At 44.4% G+C, this 16344-nt stretch overlaps 1 protein-coding gene across 1 annotated transcript in view; it reads right to left on the bottom strand.

Moving 5' to 3' along the window:
- The window catches only part of GALNT6 (polypeptide N-acetylgalactosaminyltransferase 6), a 37701-nt gene extending 22183 nt beyond the window's left edge, over positions 1–15518 (bottom strand). Inside the window, exons 1-2 of the mRNA XM_067529591.1 lie at positions 15398–15518; positions 3196–3781 (exon numbers count right to left, since the gene is read on the bottom strand). Coding sequence (XP_067385692.1) covers positions 3196–3683 — 488 coding nt within the window. The 5' untranslated portion in view covers positions 3684–3781; positions 15398–15518. The remainder of the gene's footprint in view (positions 1–3195; positions 3782–15397) is intronic.
- Positions 15519–16344: the final 826 nt, after the last annotated feature.

The raw sequence follows: 16344 nt of genomic DNA on the forward strand, positions 1-16344 counted from the left end.
CCCATCACGATCACAGCCAGGTGAATTAATTTGCTTAAATCAGGTTCCTAAAGCAGTTAGAGAACCAGGCTGCAAACTCCAAGGTCAACCTTTGCCTATGTGCCCATCTATTTTAGACTCCGCTATACCCTCCATTACGGTAGCATCTGAGAACCTCTGTCTTTTCACCTATTTATCCTCCCAACATCCCATTGTACAGATGGGAACTGAGATACAGAGATACTAAGTGACTTGCCCAAGGTCACACAGGAAGTCTTTGACAAAGCAGAGACTTGAACCTGGTTCTCCTGAGTTCCTGGCTAGTCCCCCCTCCACACTGGACCTTCCCTCCTCTCACAGGTCTAGTGCTTTTGGGTGTTTAAGATGAAACCTTTTAAAGTGGCCTGATTTTCAGAGAGCAAACGCTCAACATTGTTTGAAGGGGAACAAAATCGGTACCTCTTAAGGTATCAGTTTAGGTATCCCAAAATTACCATACATCTGAAAACCTTTGATCGTTCAGTTACCACAATGCATATGTAAATATTATACGTATAAGAATATGTAAATATAATTATAATACTGTTTTTGGAATAAGAAAACAGTTAGCTCCCAACTACAGCCAAGTTCAATATTTCCTTCCAATCTAACTGTCTATGACTTTTTGATACTCTGCGCTTAGAGAGGGCACCAAAACGAAGCCAGTCTTGAAATACTTTGGGGCTAGTGTGGAAAAAAAAAAAAAAGAAATACCCCCTCCTCTTTTGATTTGCCTGCGTGTCAGCCCCGTTCTGAACCTTCCAGAGGGCGTGTGAATGGCTCCCTTACATCCTACATGCTTCAGCTGCACATCAAAAGGGAGAACGTTCCACATGGCAGATCAGGTTCTGCTTCGACCTTGAAATCAAACAATGAGGGTCCCTTCCAGCTGAGCGGCAGAGCCAATTTCTCCAGCTAGCCGATTTATGTTTCGGTTCTGGAGTGCTTTACACTTTAATTTAAATTGGTTTATGTCTTTTTGGTTGACTGAATAACATTCCTGTGCTCCCCGTCCTCCCCTTTCCAGAACTCAGCGACCTTCCATTGTCCCAGCCACACCTGCTAGGCAAAGATAATTGCCTGCTGGGAAACAGTCTGCAAACCGGGTCTGGGCTTCTAACCACCATTCAAAGCAATTTTTCTTGGATGCCCTCCCTACAAAAGCCTTTCCTAACCCACCTCCCGGCAAGGGGGCAGGCTGAAGTCTCAGTGCCTGGCTTGAGACCACAGGAAAGGTCAAGCCAAGTCTTGCACATTTGACTCCTTGAGCCCTAGCAGGAAGGTAGGGGGCTGTTCCACTCAGCTAAGAAAGAAAAATTAGGGCATTGCTTCATAGAAATAAAGGGAAATCGATCAAACCCAAGGGCAGCCTGGGAACAGGGAATTAAATGTTTTTGAAGTAGGCAGACTTTCTTTTTCTTTTTTTTTTTTAAAGGGAGGACTGCATCTGCACTGGGAGACTTACGTTTGCTGGTTTTAAACAAAGGGCACCAGGAGGAAGGAGGGTAGGAGAGCTTAAGATACAGAAAAGGAGGGCAGAAAGAAAGAATTATTGCCCTAGGCTTTTCACTTTTTAAAATCTGCTGTGGGGAGATTTCTTGTGATCTCCTTTTGTCTGGATGGTGCCTACTAATCCAAGCTGACAGTCAAACTGTGGCCATTGTCTCAGTATTTCCTACCATCAGCTCCATAAAACTCAGTCAAGCAGTCATGTTGATAGGGACTCTCACATCAATAACTGGCTAACTCTGGACAAGGCAGTTAGCCAGGTCAATGTTCTCCCTGACTTTAATGCTAGTTAACTATAGACCTGGTCTATGTTGCAAAAGTTGCACTGGGGTAACTCAAAATGGGGGGGGGGGGAAGGGAGGGAAGAGATCAATCTAGATACTCCAGTCCAGTGCATGCCACTTATATAGATGCAGTTAAACGGATTTAAACCTAGATTAAACCTCTTCATTTGAATTCAGATATAGTTGATTTAGTTACACCTGTGCAACTTCTGTAGTAGACACAGGCCTCTGGAAGTACTGAACATGGCTTTACTCATGTATATCAAGCTGGACTGGTGTGACTGGCTGAGCTCTGCCCTCAAATGTTTATGTGCAACTGACTCAAGATACTAGTTATTCAGCTGCACATCTGGAAGTTCCAATGACACTGTATCTAGGGGCGTTTGTTCCAGTAATTAAATTCACCCCATGCACAACGGAGGTTTTCTGAAACAATGCCATGAGTTGCGATTTGTCTCCTTTCAAAACCTCATCTGTCCTGGCAAATGTTTAGGGCCAGTGGAAGCAACGACAGCATCCAAATGAGAAGTACAGATGCATCGGTCCGTGAAAGGAACGGTGCAAGTTCTGTGTACATTGGTTTCACATAAAAAAAAACAACCCTTTTTTCAGAAAAACGTTTTGGTGGCATTTGTGATTGATTACTAGAAACGAAAGGAATGCCAGAATACACATGAAATCAAAACTGAAATGCAAATAAAGAGTCAATGAGTCTCAAACTAGCTATTAAATCCTGCAATAGCTATAGTGAAAACCCTAGTGATGGGCTAAGAAAGAAGCATTAAGAGACTGGGGTGAGACTTTTCAAAGGAGTCCAGACATCTTCCATGCTTTTTAACTGGAAGACAGGAGGTTAAATCCTCTAGTTTGCTTTGAAAAAAGAAACCTCAACCATAACTCCCTTGTTTTGCACTTACATTACACCCATTTTGTCCAGGTGTAAATGACACTTTTCACATTGATTTTGCACAGGTATAAATGATAAAATTCAAGGCAGTGAAGAATCAGGCTCTAGAGTGGATAGTAATGAGAAAGACTTCCCCTCTCCCCTGGATCTTGGCGCTTGTCCACATAAGTTGAAACCAGGGCAACTTTCAGATGATACTTTAAGGTGATTTAGTTAAACAGGTGCGAAGAGCCACACGGTGACATGGCCATTCTTATTTTAGTTTAACTTAAATCAATTAGGAATAGGCTTATGATGAACCCACATTAGAGTTCACATGGGTTTAAAAACCAGATTTAAGTTATATTGGTGCAACTTGTGTATGTAGACATGGCCTTGGTCTAAGAGTGGGGTTTACAAATCCCATCTCTCCTACGGTACTGATTTTTGAGCTGCTATTTACAAAAGGGCATCAGAAGAGGAAGGGGGAGTTCTTACTCTGGAGGTCGGCTGTCAGGTCCCAATGCCCTTTGGAGAGAGATCTGATCACTGGCAAAGGCGTTGAAGCAGTGCTTCTCATAGCCGCGCTCTTTCTCCTTGGTCTCCTGCGGCGTCCACTGGTCCTTTTTAAAAGCTTTGCCCTCAGCTCCCGGGCTGTTGGGGTCTTGGGGTGGATGTTCCATCAGCGGTTTCAGTTCAGCTGGGGTATAGTAGCCCGGAAGGCAGGACTTGCTGCTCTGCAAAGGCACTTCTTGCTGGATCGGAGCCCGGATCTGTAGCTTTGGCATCGAGTCGCGAATGTTATTTACTGCCCCCATCATCAGGTCAATCACTTGGTCTTTCTTGTTGACGATGTTTTTCAGCCAGGGCTCCTCGATGTGGTCCCCATTCCCGACATCCTTCTGTATTATGAAGAGGAAGATCACAAAGACCACACCCACCAAAGCCAGCTTCAATGGGCCATAATTTCTCCGGAGGAGCCTCATCTTCAGGGATGTTTCCAAAGTCCCCCCTAAGTTAGAACTCTGTGCATTTCAGGGCCTTAAGTTCTATTCCATGGCCATCTGGGTGTCCTTTTCCAAACCTGGGGGGCAACAAAAAAGTAGGTATGAGCTCTGTCTATTACTATAAACTTGTGTTTACCTCACTAATGTGCTACTAATAAAGAACCTAGCAGATGGCAATTATTCTAGGTACTATGTGAATAGATCATTTCATTTGAGATGCAAGAGAGAGCACTTGATTTTGTGCAATTGTTGTGATCCACTTGTAGAGTGTGTGTGTGTGGGGGGGGGGGAGGCGACAATTGAACAGGTGCGTGTGGGAGGCGACAATTGAACAGGTCCTTCCATTTCATGGGAAATTCCACTATTTTGAAATTTGTTTTCATTCCCAATCAGAACAAAACAATGAATTTAGAAATGTCCAGCAAAATGAAATTTTTGAAAAAAAATATTAGCTTCAGGTCAGTTTTGAAATGTTTTGTTGCAATTTTGACTTTTTAAAAAGTTGTATTGTAATTTATAATATAACATGCATACATTTTGAAATGAAAAGTAGTTTGCAAATGAAAAAAACTAAAACGTTATAAAAATGTTTTGATTTAAAAAACAAACAAACAAAAAACTACACAAAAATCGACACGTTCCCACAGAATGCTTCGCTTTTGACTAATTGGCATTTTCCAAAAGGAAAAGTGTTCTGATGGAAAATTTTCAACCAGCTCTAATGGGGAATATTAGCTCCAATATCTTGGAGACAAGCTACATGTGCAGATTTTGGTTGTTTCTCTGGACTATCCAAATCTTTTGGGTCTGCAAAGCTGGGCTGAAATCTCACGAGCCTGTCTTGTGAGATTATCTGGTACTTTCTACTGATCATATTGGATCTTTCATGACAACAGCCTGTCTTGGAGTATTTCAGTAATTTCATGTCCAGTTCTGTGCCTAAAACAGCAGCTGCCACAAATATTAAAGATAGTGGAAATAAAAAAATAAAATAAAAAAACTTTTATCCAAACTCTTTTGAATCTCAACACCAGGTTTGAAGACCCATTCCTTAATTTAAAGACATAATACCAAGGGGTGGGGAAATCCACTGAGACTATGTTGCTTGATCTCAGTTTTCCTGAGATCTAGGAGTCATGGATACAGATCAAAACTAATTTCATGCTGGCCTCTAGGCAACTGAAAGGAAAGGCGTTGTACTTTCAGGCCCATTTACAGAAGATGTGCAATATTATATAATACACACATTGCTTTATTATGTACTACATAACCCTGTTGGTATTTATTTCCCACTACAACAGAGATAAGAGGGAGACTGAAAAAAGCTATGGAGAGTGGAAAAAAATTACATGCATGGAGGCGAGCTGACACAAGTTACGTTCCAGGTTGGTTAAATAGATAGGTAGCCCCAGTTCAGTTAGTTACACCAGCTCATTGTCTATCATATTAACTTGAGACATAAGGCTGACTATATTAGTTTGGAGGTCTCAGTATAGTGCCCAGGGGAACTCAGTCCTACACAATCGGAAGGGTGAAATTCAACCTCAGCCTGAATGCACACAGTTCCTGGTGCTTTCACTGGGAGTTGGGTCTGTTTGCACCATGGATTCATTTGGCCTTTTAAGAGAGGCAGGTGTTGCTGCAGGTCAGGAGTGAGGGGCACTCATAGGAATGGAACATGTGCTTTACTTCAATCCAGAAAGGAGCCAATGTCCAACTTTACACCCCCCTCCCCCCGTAGATATGAGGACGTTTCTCACACTGGCAGGATGTTCCAGTGGTTAGAGCACTAACCTAGGACTCTGGAAACTCAGGGTCAATTCCAGGCTCCGCCATAGGAGTCCTCTGTAACCTTGGGCATGCCACTTAATTTCTGTGCCTCTGTTCCCCCATCTGTACAATGGGGATAAGAGCACTGTCCTGCCTCACGGTGATATTATGAGGATAAAAATTGAAGTTTGTGAGGGGCTCAGATACTATGGAAATGGAGGCTTGATAAATACTTAAAACAGATAGGAACCTGTACGCTTTTTGAAAGTGGCATTCACCAGATTCTGCCACTTTCTACTCACCTTAGATTTCCAGATACGTTAGCCTTTTTTTAGCTAGTGTAATTACACAGATGCAGGTGGTTAATGTCCTGAAGTGGAATTAGACACCTGCGATTAGCTCAGAGGGCTGAAAAAGGTTCTCTCTAACTTTCCTGTTCTTTCTTGGCTGTGCCAGGTTTTATGCACTGAGAGAGAAGTGGTTGCATCTCTCAAGGCGAGGAAAAAGCCAATTGATGGCCCAGGGACGTAGAGGTCATTGCTTTTAGCTACATGAAGGACTGTGGGATCAAGGACACCTTAGCAGGAGCGCTGTAAGCAAGCCTGTAGCCATCCCGACGTTGCCTTTCAAAGGCATGTGCTGTGCAGAAAGAATAATCCTGGCACTACGGGACTTGACAGATTTAAAGTGGGCAAATACCCAGTTATATTAATGCAAAGAAATCAGTTTTGTTTTAATCTCCCTATTGATTTTATTTAGATTTAAAATGATACAAGACACCTATCCGAGGGTCCCTGAATACATTCGTTCCATAATAGAATGCAAGACCAGCAGCATTAAAATAATCATTCCAACAGGAACTCAGTCGGCCAGCCGCCAACAGAAACTCCTTTGAGCCTCGTCATTGTTATAGCAAATCCTCAGCCCTTTCCAAAAGCCATTTCAAGCAGGTGTCTTTTGCAGTGTGCCCAAAAGGTCACCCTAATTTGGATTATTTTGAACCCATCACGGTGAGGAGAGCAAATTCAAGAGTCTGAGAACCTCCAGAGAGAAGCCCAGACAGGCTTGGATTCTTAAGTCTGGTTGTAAATTTTTTGGGGGCAGAGATAGTCTTTTTGTCCTGCGTTTGTACAGCACCTAGCACCACTTGGGCTTGTAGGTGCTACAATAATAGAAATAAATAATAAAATTGATGCTGTATATGCCCCTAGATGGGTGCTGCCTCCACTAAACAGTGACATAAGGCAGCTTCAAGGAATTTTCTCCTTCTTGCTAAAATACCAGTGGGAAACTTTTCCTGTTTGTATTGATAAACCCACCCCCAAGCCATTTCCAAGCCATTTCTCCAATTCTGTGGCCTGGTCGAATCAAGAAATCTGTGTTACTGTTATGCTCAACATGATAATGGCATATAGAGTACACTCAATGTTTCTGGGTGATAACCAAGCTGGGGCAGAGGGAAGGGGGTGACAAGTACTTTGCTGAAAGGATTGGAATTCAGAATGAGCTTGACATACTGGAGAAATGGCCTGAATGAAATTCAATAAGGACAAATGCAAAGCACTATACTTAGGAAGGAATAATCAATTGCACAAATACAAAACGGGAATGGACTGCCTAGGAAGGAGTACTGCAGAAAAGGACCTGGAGGTCGTAGCGGATCACAAACTAAATAGGAGCAGACAATGTAACACTGTTGCAAAAAAGCAAACATCATTCTGAGCTGTATTAGCTGGAGTGTTGTAAGAAAGACACAAGAAATAATTCTTCCACTCTGCTCAGCACTGATAAGGCCTCAACTGGAGTAGTGTGTCCAGTTCAAAGCACCACGCTTCGGGAAAGTCGTGGACCAATTGGAGAAAGCTCAGAGGAGAGCAACAAAAATGATTAAAGGCCTAGAAAACATGACTTACAAGAAAAGATTGGAAAAACTGGGCTTGTTTAGTCTGGGGAAGAAAAGACTGGAGGGGGGAAATGATAACTCTTCAAATACGTAAAAGGTTGTTATAAAGAGGAGGGTAATAAATTGCTCTTCTTATCCACTTAGCACAGGACAAGAAGTAATGGGCTTAAATTGCAGTAAAGGAGATTTAGGTTAGACATTAGGAAAAACTGTAATGGTAGGTAAGCACTGGAACAAATTCCCTAGGGATGCTGTGGAATCTCCATCATTGGAGGTTTTTAAGCACAGGTTAGACATAAACCTGCCAGGGATGGTCTAGCTAATGCTTAGTCCTGCCTCAGTGCAGGGACTGGACTAGACCTGTTGAGGTCCCTTCCAGTTCTACATTTCTATGATTCTATGTACACGGGTCATGTATGAGGCAGCAAAGTTCAGCAGGGCTGTCAGCCTGCAGAGGAGCCATCTAAAAGGTTTGGTCACTTTTGTGGGACTTTATAAAAAAAAAAAAAAAAAAATCTGGGGTTTTTCTCAAAGAGCACCTGAGACCATAGGAGTCTGACATGATTCTGAGACAGGTAAGCAAGCAAAAATACAGCTGCTAACTCCCCCATGCCCTTCTCTAAACCTCAGCTCTGATCAAACACCTTCCCCTCCAAAGCTCTCAAGAAATAGGAGCCTTGCAGAATGATGTGAAGGGCAGACCCAGGCTATTCTGGTCTCGCAAGAAAGGATGATCCTAGCCTAGAACTTGGGAGCCCAGGGTTCAATCCGTTGCTCTGCCACACACCTCTTGCATGACCATGGGCATGTCACTTAGCTTCTCTGTGCCTCAGCTCCTAGCTGTAAAATGGGGACGGTAGCACTGCCTAACATCATGGGATAAAGATTTTGAGGTGTTCAGATACTACAGTAATGGGGGCTATGTAGGTCCCATACATCATCTAAAAGGGTGCAGGAGGAAAGTAGGGATCCCATAGGTTAGCGTCTCACAGGTAACACTCTACCATCAATGCCAATATAAAAATCAAAGAAGATCCAACTGAAGCACCTTCACTGACACACACATCAGCAGAGCTATTACCCTCTTTAGGCACTAAGCTCCTTTTCTGCACCTCCTAAATGGACTCTGTTTATACTACCTGCCTTCGCCGTAACCCATAGCAGAGTCCCCACTTTGACTGCAGAATGGAGTTTTCAACGGCACAGGCACACACCAGGAGTTTTTCCTGTTAGCCTTAGAAACTGACGAAAGAAACCAGGATTAAAGAGAGATTTCTTGCCACCCTGAGACACCATCCTCTGAAAGGTTTTTCTCAACAGCCACGTCAGCACACTGCGTGAACTGGAGTCTTCAATAAACTTCACCTGAAGCAAACAAAAGAGCCTCTGCAGTCACTATGCTAAAACACAGAGGCATTTTAAAAACAGTTTCGGGTTCGCACACTCGGGACTGCACTTGAAACGTAATCAGAAGTGTTGGCTTTCATAAAGCTCAATGAGTTTGATAGCAGATCAGAGCTTTACCTCATGCATTAGTTATTTTCTCCTTGTAACCTGCACCTTACAAACCCTGTAAACGTCCAGGAAAAGTCGGCTGCTAAAAGACCAAGATGCTCCAGGAGTACTGATACTGTGAATGTTGAACATCGGGTTGGTAAATTAAGTCTTGCAATAATGAAGACTTAAGATACATTCAGTAATGAACCCTTCCTATTGCTACTAAAAGAAGATTGCTTTTGCTGTGAGAAACCAGAGGGATGTGAAATCAGAGGAACTCTTCTACCAGAAAATTACAAGATTTCCAGTAAAAATCTTATGGCCAAAAATAAATTCCCTGATTTGGGGGTGGGGGGAAAAATGACATTTGTGGCATCTTCAATTGAGAATGCCACTTACTTTTACTTTGAGGAATTGTTTTTAAAAAAGATTAATATTTTTTAAAAATCTAGAATATAAAATCAAGAATATTGTTGCTACAGGGTAACATTTGCAGAAGCATTTAAGTGACTTAAACGCTCAGGGTCAGACTTTTGTACAAGGTATATAGGTGCCCAGTGGGATTTTGAGAATTAGGAGCCTAGGTACTTTGGAAAACCCCACTAAGTTCTTATCTGCCTCTTTAGGCACTTACGCACCTTTAAAAATCTGGTCCTTAGGAACCTAAAATCACACTGAAAGTTTATGGGATTTACGCTAAATACCCCCAAATGAGATTTAAGCCAGTTTGAAAAATGTTACTTGTGGTCTATGTAACAGGAACCTTTACTAGTCAATTTTTGCGAGGTTCACCCCCACAATCCCCAAAGACCACACTTCTTAAGACATGAGAAGGAATTAGACACAGACTCGTCTTACCTTGGCAGTGAGATCTCTTGTCTAAGCAACAAGAACCCACCGTACTGACATTTGGTCAAAATGAAATACCTGCTCCACCCATATCAAACAGAAAGCCTTTTTTCCTGTTTTGATGGATAACAACCTGAATGACTATTAGTAAATGCCAGTGGTTTGTTGATTTTAGAATCCAACAGAAGACATACAGAACCAACCTGTTAAACAGACATTTCAGCCTGAAAAAGAAATTAGTGCTAGTGGCAGAGCTGCTGCTGGTGACAGATAACAGACAGCTCATATCCTGTCTGAAATAAAATTACATCTTAAACTCTACGAGAGCTGAGTCATTATGTTGAAACCCAGAGCAAAGAGAGCGTTTGATTTGCCAGGGTGGATTTTACAGCTAGTAGTTTATTTACAAGTCTCTCTACTTGATTCATACTTTCTGCACCAAGCACTTACTTCCCACACCCTCCACAAAAGACCTAACCCCCCAAAAAACACCCCACCCTCTTATCTTCTCCTGTTTCAAGTGTTGGTTAAAACTGATTGAAATGAACTAAGAGAGATTAAGGCCAAAGGGGACCATTAGATGATCTACTCTGACCTTCTGTATAACACAAACCATGGCATTTTCCAAGACATAGTTACCCCTGTATTTAGCACTGCACATTTGTCATACAAAGGTTTTAAATCCAAATGTTCTTTAGGTCTTCATTGCATTTCAAAAGCTACTATGCTTGGGACAGGCGATGAGATTTGGATAAAATAAATATCTACCAGAACATTACTTTCTGAATCTCAGACATCCAGTGGGACATTACACATGCTAGTGTCTCACATACAATATCGCTGCACTTCCTCATTAAAGCCGGAGGTGGAAATGGCATGAGAAAGCCCATTCTTGCGTTATTTCCGAACAGCTGAAGCAAAGACGTACTAAACTGCTTGCAAGAAAAGAAAATGGTTCTTGGAACCTCTCTACTTTCCCAATATGATCCCCCACCTCAAAAAAATCCAACGCCACGGACTTCTATTCTACGTGGCATTCAGGAAGCAGCCAGTTTTATCCACTTTATTTGCACAGTGATACAGAGATTAGCAACATGCATGGCAACTATACGATATTTATTTGGGAAACACATGCCACTAAGACAGCATTACAATGCGAAGTGTGTGGTCACTTTAATACAAAGATTCTCCTGTGTGAATTAATCATCACTTTGCATCTTTCCTTGAGCTGGAACAGGTTTTGTATTACTAAGTACAGAAGCGCCTTCTTTCCCATCCCCTTGAGTTTCTTTAGATTACCAAGACAGGGCAGAGTCGTTTAGACCCAAGAGATTTCCCCATTTTCTAATGTGTGTTGTTACCGAATGCATTAGAGGGCTCAAAAATAAGTTTTCCAGCTACTCGCTGGAGATGGATGGCAAAGAAGAGCTAGTTTCAATTTCATTCTCCTGCAGCTTGAGAAAGCTATTTATTCTCATGTACTGGCTTTCCTAGAGCATTTGTCACTGCAGCATCTGAGCTCAAAGATCAAACCTCACAACAACCCTTGAGGAAAGGAAGTATTATTAGCTGTTTGCCCAAGGTCACACAGGAAGCTTAAGTCCTGCCACGAACAGAAGCCAAAAGGCAGCCGAAATCCAGGTAAGTCTTTAACCATCCTCTCTATGGCCCCGATTCAGCAAAGCCCATGAATAAAATTCTCGCTCTCTAGTCAACAAGACACTTGAGCCGGTTTTTAATCATAAGCACATGCTTAAAATCCCATTGAAGTCAATGGAGCTTAATTGTTTTGCTAAACAGGGATTGGATTACTTGTGTGCTTAAAGCTAAGCATGTGCTGAGGTGCTTTATGGAATAGGGGGATATGAACAGAAGCAGATGCCCTGGAATTATCTGAATGCAGATGTTGGAAAAAACACCCTATATTGGGGTTACATTTGGAAGGGTTCTCATAACCTTAAAGGGTTGAACTGTAGTTTTTATTTTTTTTAAAAGGAATGCTACAGTCCTGCATATATTGGTCATTTAGCCCAACTAAGTCATGATCACCAGCCACCAATTTCAAGTGTTTGTGTTCCGTACTTCTAGATGCTTTTCAATGGAATTCCCATCGAGCAAACAAGAGTCTTTCATTCTGGCAATTCCAAAGCATTAGAGAAAACCCTGAGCTCCATTAATGACACTAAGGCAGGAGGAGAAGGCTCAGGGTTGTACTAGCCATCCAAAAGCACCTCTAGTTACTGCAGGAAGCAGAGTGAACAGACAATCAATATAGTAACTGAGATTTGACAGGTGCATGGTATGCCTCCCTCGTCAATACTATCCCTCCGAAAGCAAATCCATCACTGCAGCAACACTCATCCTGAACACCATTACACTCCTACTTCGCAGCATCGCTTTCCTTTGCACCTTGTACTTATTCTATATGCCATCTCCTCTCAGTTTTTTTCCTGGACAGCAGTTTTGTATCTAAATCTTATTCCATTCAATCTCCACAAGGAAAGGTCACATTCCTCAGCTCAGGGGTTTTACGTGTCTATTGTTTTAACTCACTAACCACACATTGTTGCATAAATGAAAGTGACATCAGATTAGCCTGGGCTTGTCTACACACAGGGAGTGATATAATAGCCATATCTTTTCCAAGAGAAAGTCTTTCTTCCTATGTGCTCCCATCACGATCACTAAGCTAAAATAACTCAGCAGAAGAGTTTCCATTTGGCTTTGTATTTGATGGGAAACAAGTACCTGGTGCTGAATAAAGACACACAGACGAGATGCCAGGGCAGAGGAGCTTACAATCAGGAAGAAGAACAACAAATAGCATATACCATTGTAATAGCAATAATAGAAAAATGTATCACCATTTTGATTCAGGACAACTAACGATACTATAAACTAACAATACTATAAAATTAATTAGGTCAATAAAGGATAGTAACACAAAAGACCCAAACTGATAACTTCCTCCAGGATTAGGAGTTTGGACTTCTCTGACAATGCAGAGGACTACGAAGAGAGGACTAAAAAAATAATCCTGCCAAGGAACTAAAAACATGCATCTGCTGGTGACTGCCATGAAAACCAAAATCAAGCTCTAGGAATCTTCAACCAACTTCAAGCTTGGCGTAAGCAGGCGCAGCAACTCTGTTTGAACTCAGAACTAACTTGCGACTGCTTCCACTCAGCCTGCATTCGACACTTCACTATGGATTTCCTGAAGCTGTGTGCATTTTAAAGTCTTCCTCCTAACATTACACCAATACTGGGTTTCATTTAGCTTTCTGATTAGGGTGTGATATTGGCCTCCAGAGCCATGAAGCTGTCATGCCCTGAGTGGATATGGTAGGCCAAAGACTATGTGAGTACAGATTCATGTGCCATTTGCAGCAGCAAAACTGGTCTTTCACTGAAAGGGTTAATACAAAAAATAAAGTAGAGATGAAGATGCCACGTGAGAGGCAACATTTAACAGCTAGGGTTCATTAGCCACTGGGACAGTTATTAAGGGAAATAGTAAATTAGTCATCATGTGGAGTCTTTAAAATCAAATCTGGGTGTTGGTCTAAAAACATGCCCCAGTTCAACTGCAAATTACTGGGCTCAACAGCGTTCACTTATGTTAATAGGCAAAGAATAATTTCCTGCACTGCAGAAGTCACTGGCTGAAGCTCAATGGTAGGAGGTCAGACTAGCTGATCATAGCTGTATTTGCTGGCTTTAAAAGTCTAGGCATGGACAAGCTTTTTCTGTGCCCCTTTAGAAGACAGCATGGAAAAAACTTCACAAAGAAACTCGGCAGACCTATACAGGGTCATTCCTAACTGCCACGACGTTCCCACCAGCAACAGCAATGTACTTGGCAACTTTTGGAGGGGAAACTAGCTCCTTTCCCGTATTACTTGAAAAACTAGGTTTCTCCCTCCCTGCGCAACACAGTTAGGTACAGTTATCTAGTAATTCGTTTGTTAGCCTATCTGCCCCTCCCTTCTTACGTCAAAGCTATTCTGCCCCTTTTTGCATGCTCTAACTATAATTGTAAGAAGATAAATAAAGGTGAGCTTGTGGGACTACTGCATACAATAGTTATTTTATTAATTCTACAGATCCTCCAAACGTTTAATATATTGTGAATTCTGCACTGCTAAACCTCATGAGTATATTGTAAGTGTCACAATATTTAGTGTTATTCTTAAAGCCTTAGCACCTGGTGTCATGTGAAAAATCTCAGTTTTCATTAAAATAATAGAGAGGGATTAAAAAACAGCCCTACAACTTGCACAGAAAGCCTGGAAATGTAATCTGAATGCACCTTAAAAGCCCAGAAACCAGAAAGCAAATAAAAGAACCCAAGAAATATTGTTTAATTAAAAAAACAACTCATGATTTTTAAGCCAATCATGATTTTTGAATATGAGGTTGGCAACATCTTGAGTATAATGATACATCAAACTTTAGCACTGAGTACTCCCCAAATCCAGGCAGCATTTACACAGGTGTCTGATACAGTTCTAGCTCCTGGCTCCCCATGCACAGCCCCATCCCCACGGGCACCAACAGCAACCTAGTTCGTGGCAGGGAGGGGGGCAGTCTTGGGCACACATCACCCACCAGGGGCTCCGCCTGGGAGAAGCTGCTGGCAGAGACTGAATGTTCTGGGAGAAAAGCAGACCAAGTTGGGGACCAGCAGCCTAAACCTCTCTAGGAAGAGAGTCCTTGACCCACCAGGACAGGGAGATCTAACCTCACAGCACATTACTCAGTGCAGCCCTCACCTCGCTTGGACCCTTTTCCCTGCAACTTCTGCTGGGGCATAGAATTGAACTCATTATACAAGACAATCAGGGGCACAAGACGCCCCATCCTGCCAGGGACCCGCCTGTCCCCAATCCTTCCCAGAGCAGAGAAAGAGCCCCGCTGCCCCCAACCATAGACATGCTGCCCCCCCTCCCAACACCACCCTTTTCTCCAGGGTGCCATGGCCACCCCTAACTGGGGGCACCCTTCCCCACAGCCAAGAGAATGCCTCCACACACACACACACCCCACAGCCCTGTCCTCTCCCAAGAGCCCCCCTCCAGTGCCCCCTACTCCAACCAGTCCTGGCTGCTCCCCCAACCACGGATCTGTCCCTGCGGGAGCTGCCCCACCCTCGCCACAGACCTATTTACCCCTGATACTTCTCCTTCCCTCCAGTGAGCCGCCACCACCCATAGCTGGGGGGATACCACACCCCATACCCCGAGCCCTGTCTGCCCCCCCTCCCCAGCAAAATCCTCCAGTGCTCTCTACCCCAGCCAGGGACCTACCTGTCTCTCTCCCCCCCACCAACTCCCCTTCCTCCAGGGAGCCACCCCCAGTCTCCAGCTAGGGGGATACCTCCAGAGAGTCCGGTCCCCCCGCCCAGCAAAACCCTCCAGCGTCCCCCACCCCAGCCAGAGACACCCCCCAACCAAAGACCCCCCCCCTTTCTCCAGGGAGCCACCCCCAGCTGGAGGGGCACCGCGCCCCATAGCCGGGGGGGATACTTCTACCCAGAGCCCCCACCAGCCAGAGACCCCCCCCTTCCTCCAGGGAGCCACCCCCACCCCCAGCTGGAGGGGGATATTTCCCCCCAGCGCCCCCCACCCCAGCCAAAGACACCGCCCCCCCCTGGCCGGGGCCAGGGGCTCACCTGTGTGTGCGGGGAGGGGGGGAGGTTCCCAGCCCCGCGAGGCGGCTGCAAGCAGCGAGACGCGTCAGGTGGCACCGGCTCAGGGGGGGCGGGGCCAAGCCCTTCACCTGCCCGGGCTCGGCAGCGGGCGAGCGCCGCCGCCGGGCACAGGTGTATCTCGGCCGCCGCGGGGTCCTAGCGCCGCATCTCCCACGCTGGCTGCCGGGTCCTAGCGCCTGCCGTATTCTGTTGTGTTATAGAGTCCGGGGGCTCCCATAGGCTCCCAATGCCCCATCGGCTGCCGTGTACTATAGGGTCCTGGCAGCTAGGGCTCCTAATGCCCCATGCTCCTGCTAGGGTGACCAGATGTCCCGATTTTATAGGGACAGTCCTGACATTCGGGGCTTTTTTTTAATATGGGCACCTATGACCCCCCCCCCCCCACCTTCCGTCCCGATTTTCCACATTTGCTATCTGGTCACCCCGTCCTGGAGGTTCTGGTGTCAATCGCTCCCATCGGATCCCACAACCGGGGATGCTGCAAGGTGCTCTAAGGTCCCTAGGAGTGCGTGTGGCTTCTAGCATTTCCTAGCACCTAAGAGTTGCTGAATGGGCCTCCTGGGAGTGTCACTGCCTGTGGACACTGCTGGGGGGGGGGGGGGGGGTCAGGGAACATGCTCCTTCAGCCCACCCTGTTTAATATTCAGACTCTTGTGAAAAGGGTCACAGGATCCTCGAGTACAAGTGGCCGGGCCCCTCCATTTCTCTAGCACCCCATAGTGCTCTAGGAGGGGTCTTGTCTTCCTAATAATTCAGAGGGAAGAACAGCACCGCTGAATGATCAACTCCTCCTTTGAGCATCAAGATATTCCCCGGAGGCCTCCTATTCAACTACTTCCCTGAGTGTGAGAATTGGTAGGTGTAGTGAAGATGCTACCTATGCTGATGGGAGAGCTATGACAATTTAC

This window comes from Emydura macquarii, unplaced genomic scaffold, assembly GCF_026122565.2.
Source record: "Emydura macquarii macquarii isolate MOO-44397 ecotype Brisbane River unplaced genomic scaffold, CSIRO-AGI_Emac_v2 contig_2994, whole genome shotgun sequence".
NCBI classification, from domain to species: Eukaryota; Metazoa; Chordata; order Testudines; family Chelidae; genus Emydura; species Emydura macquarii.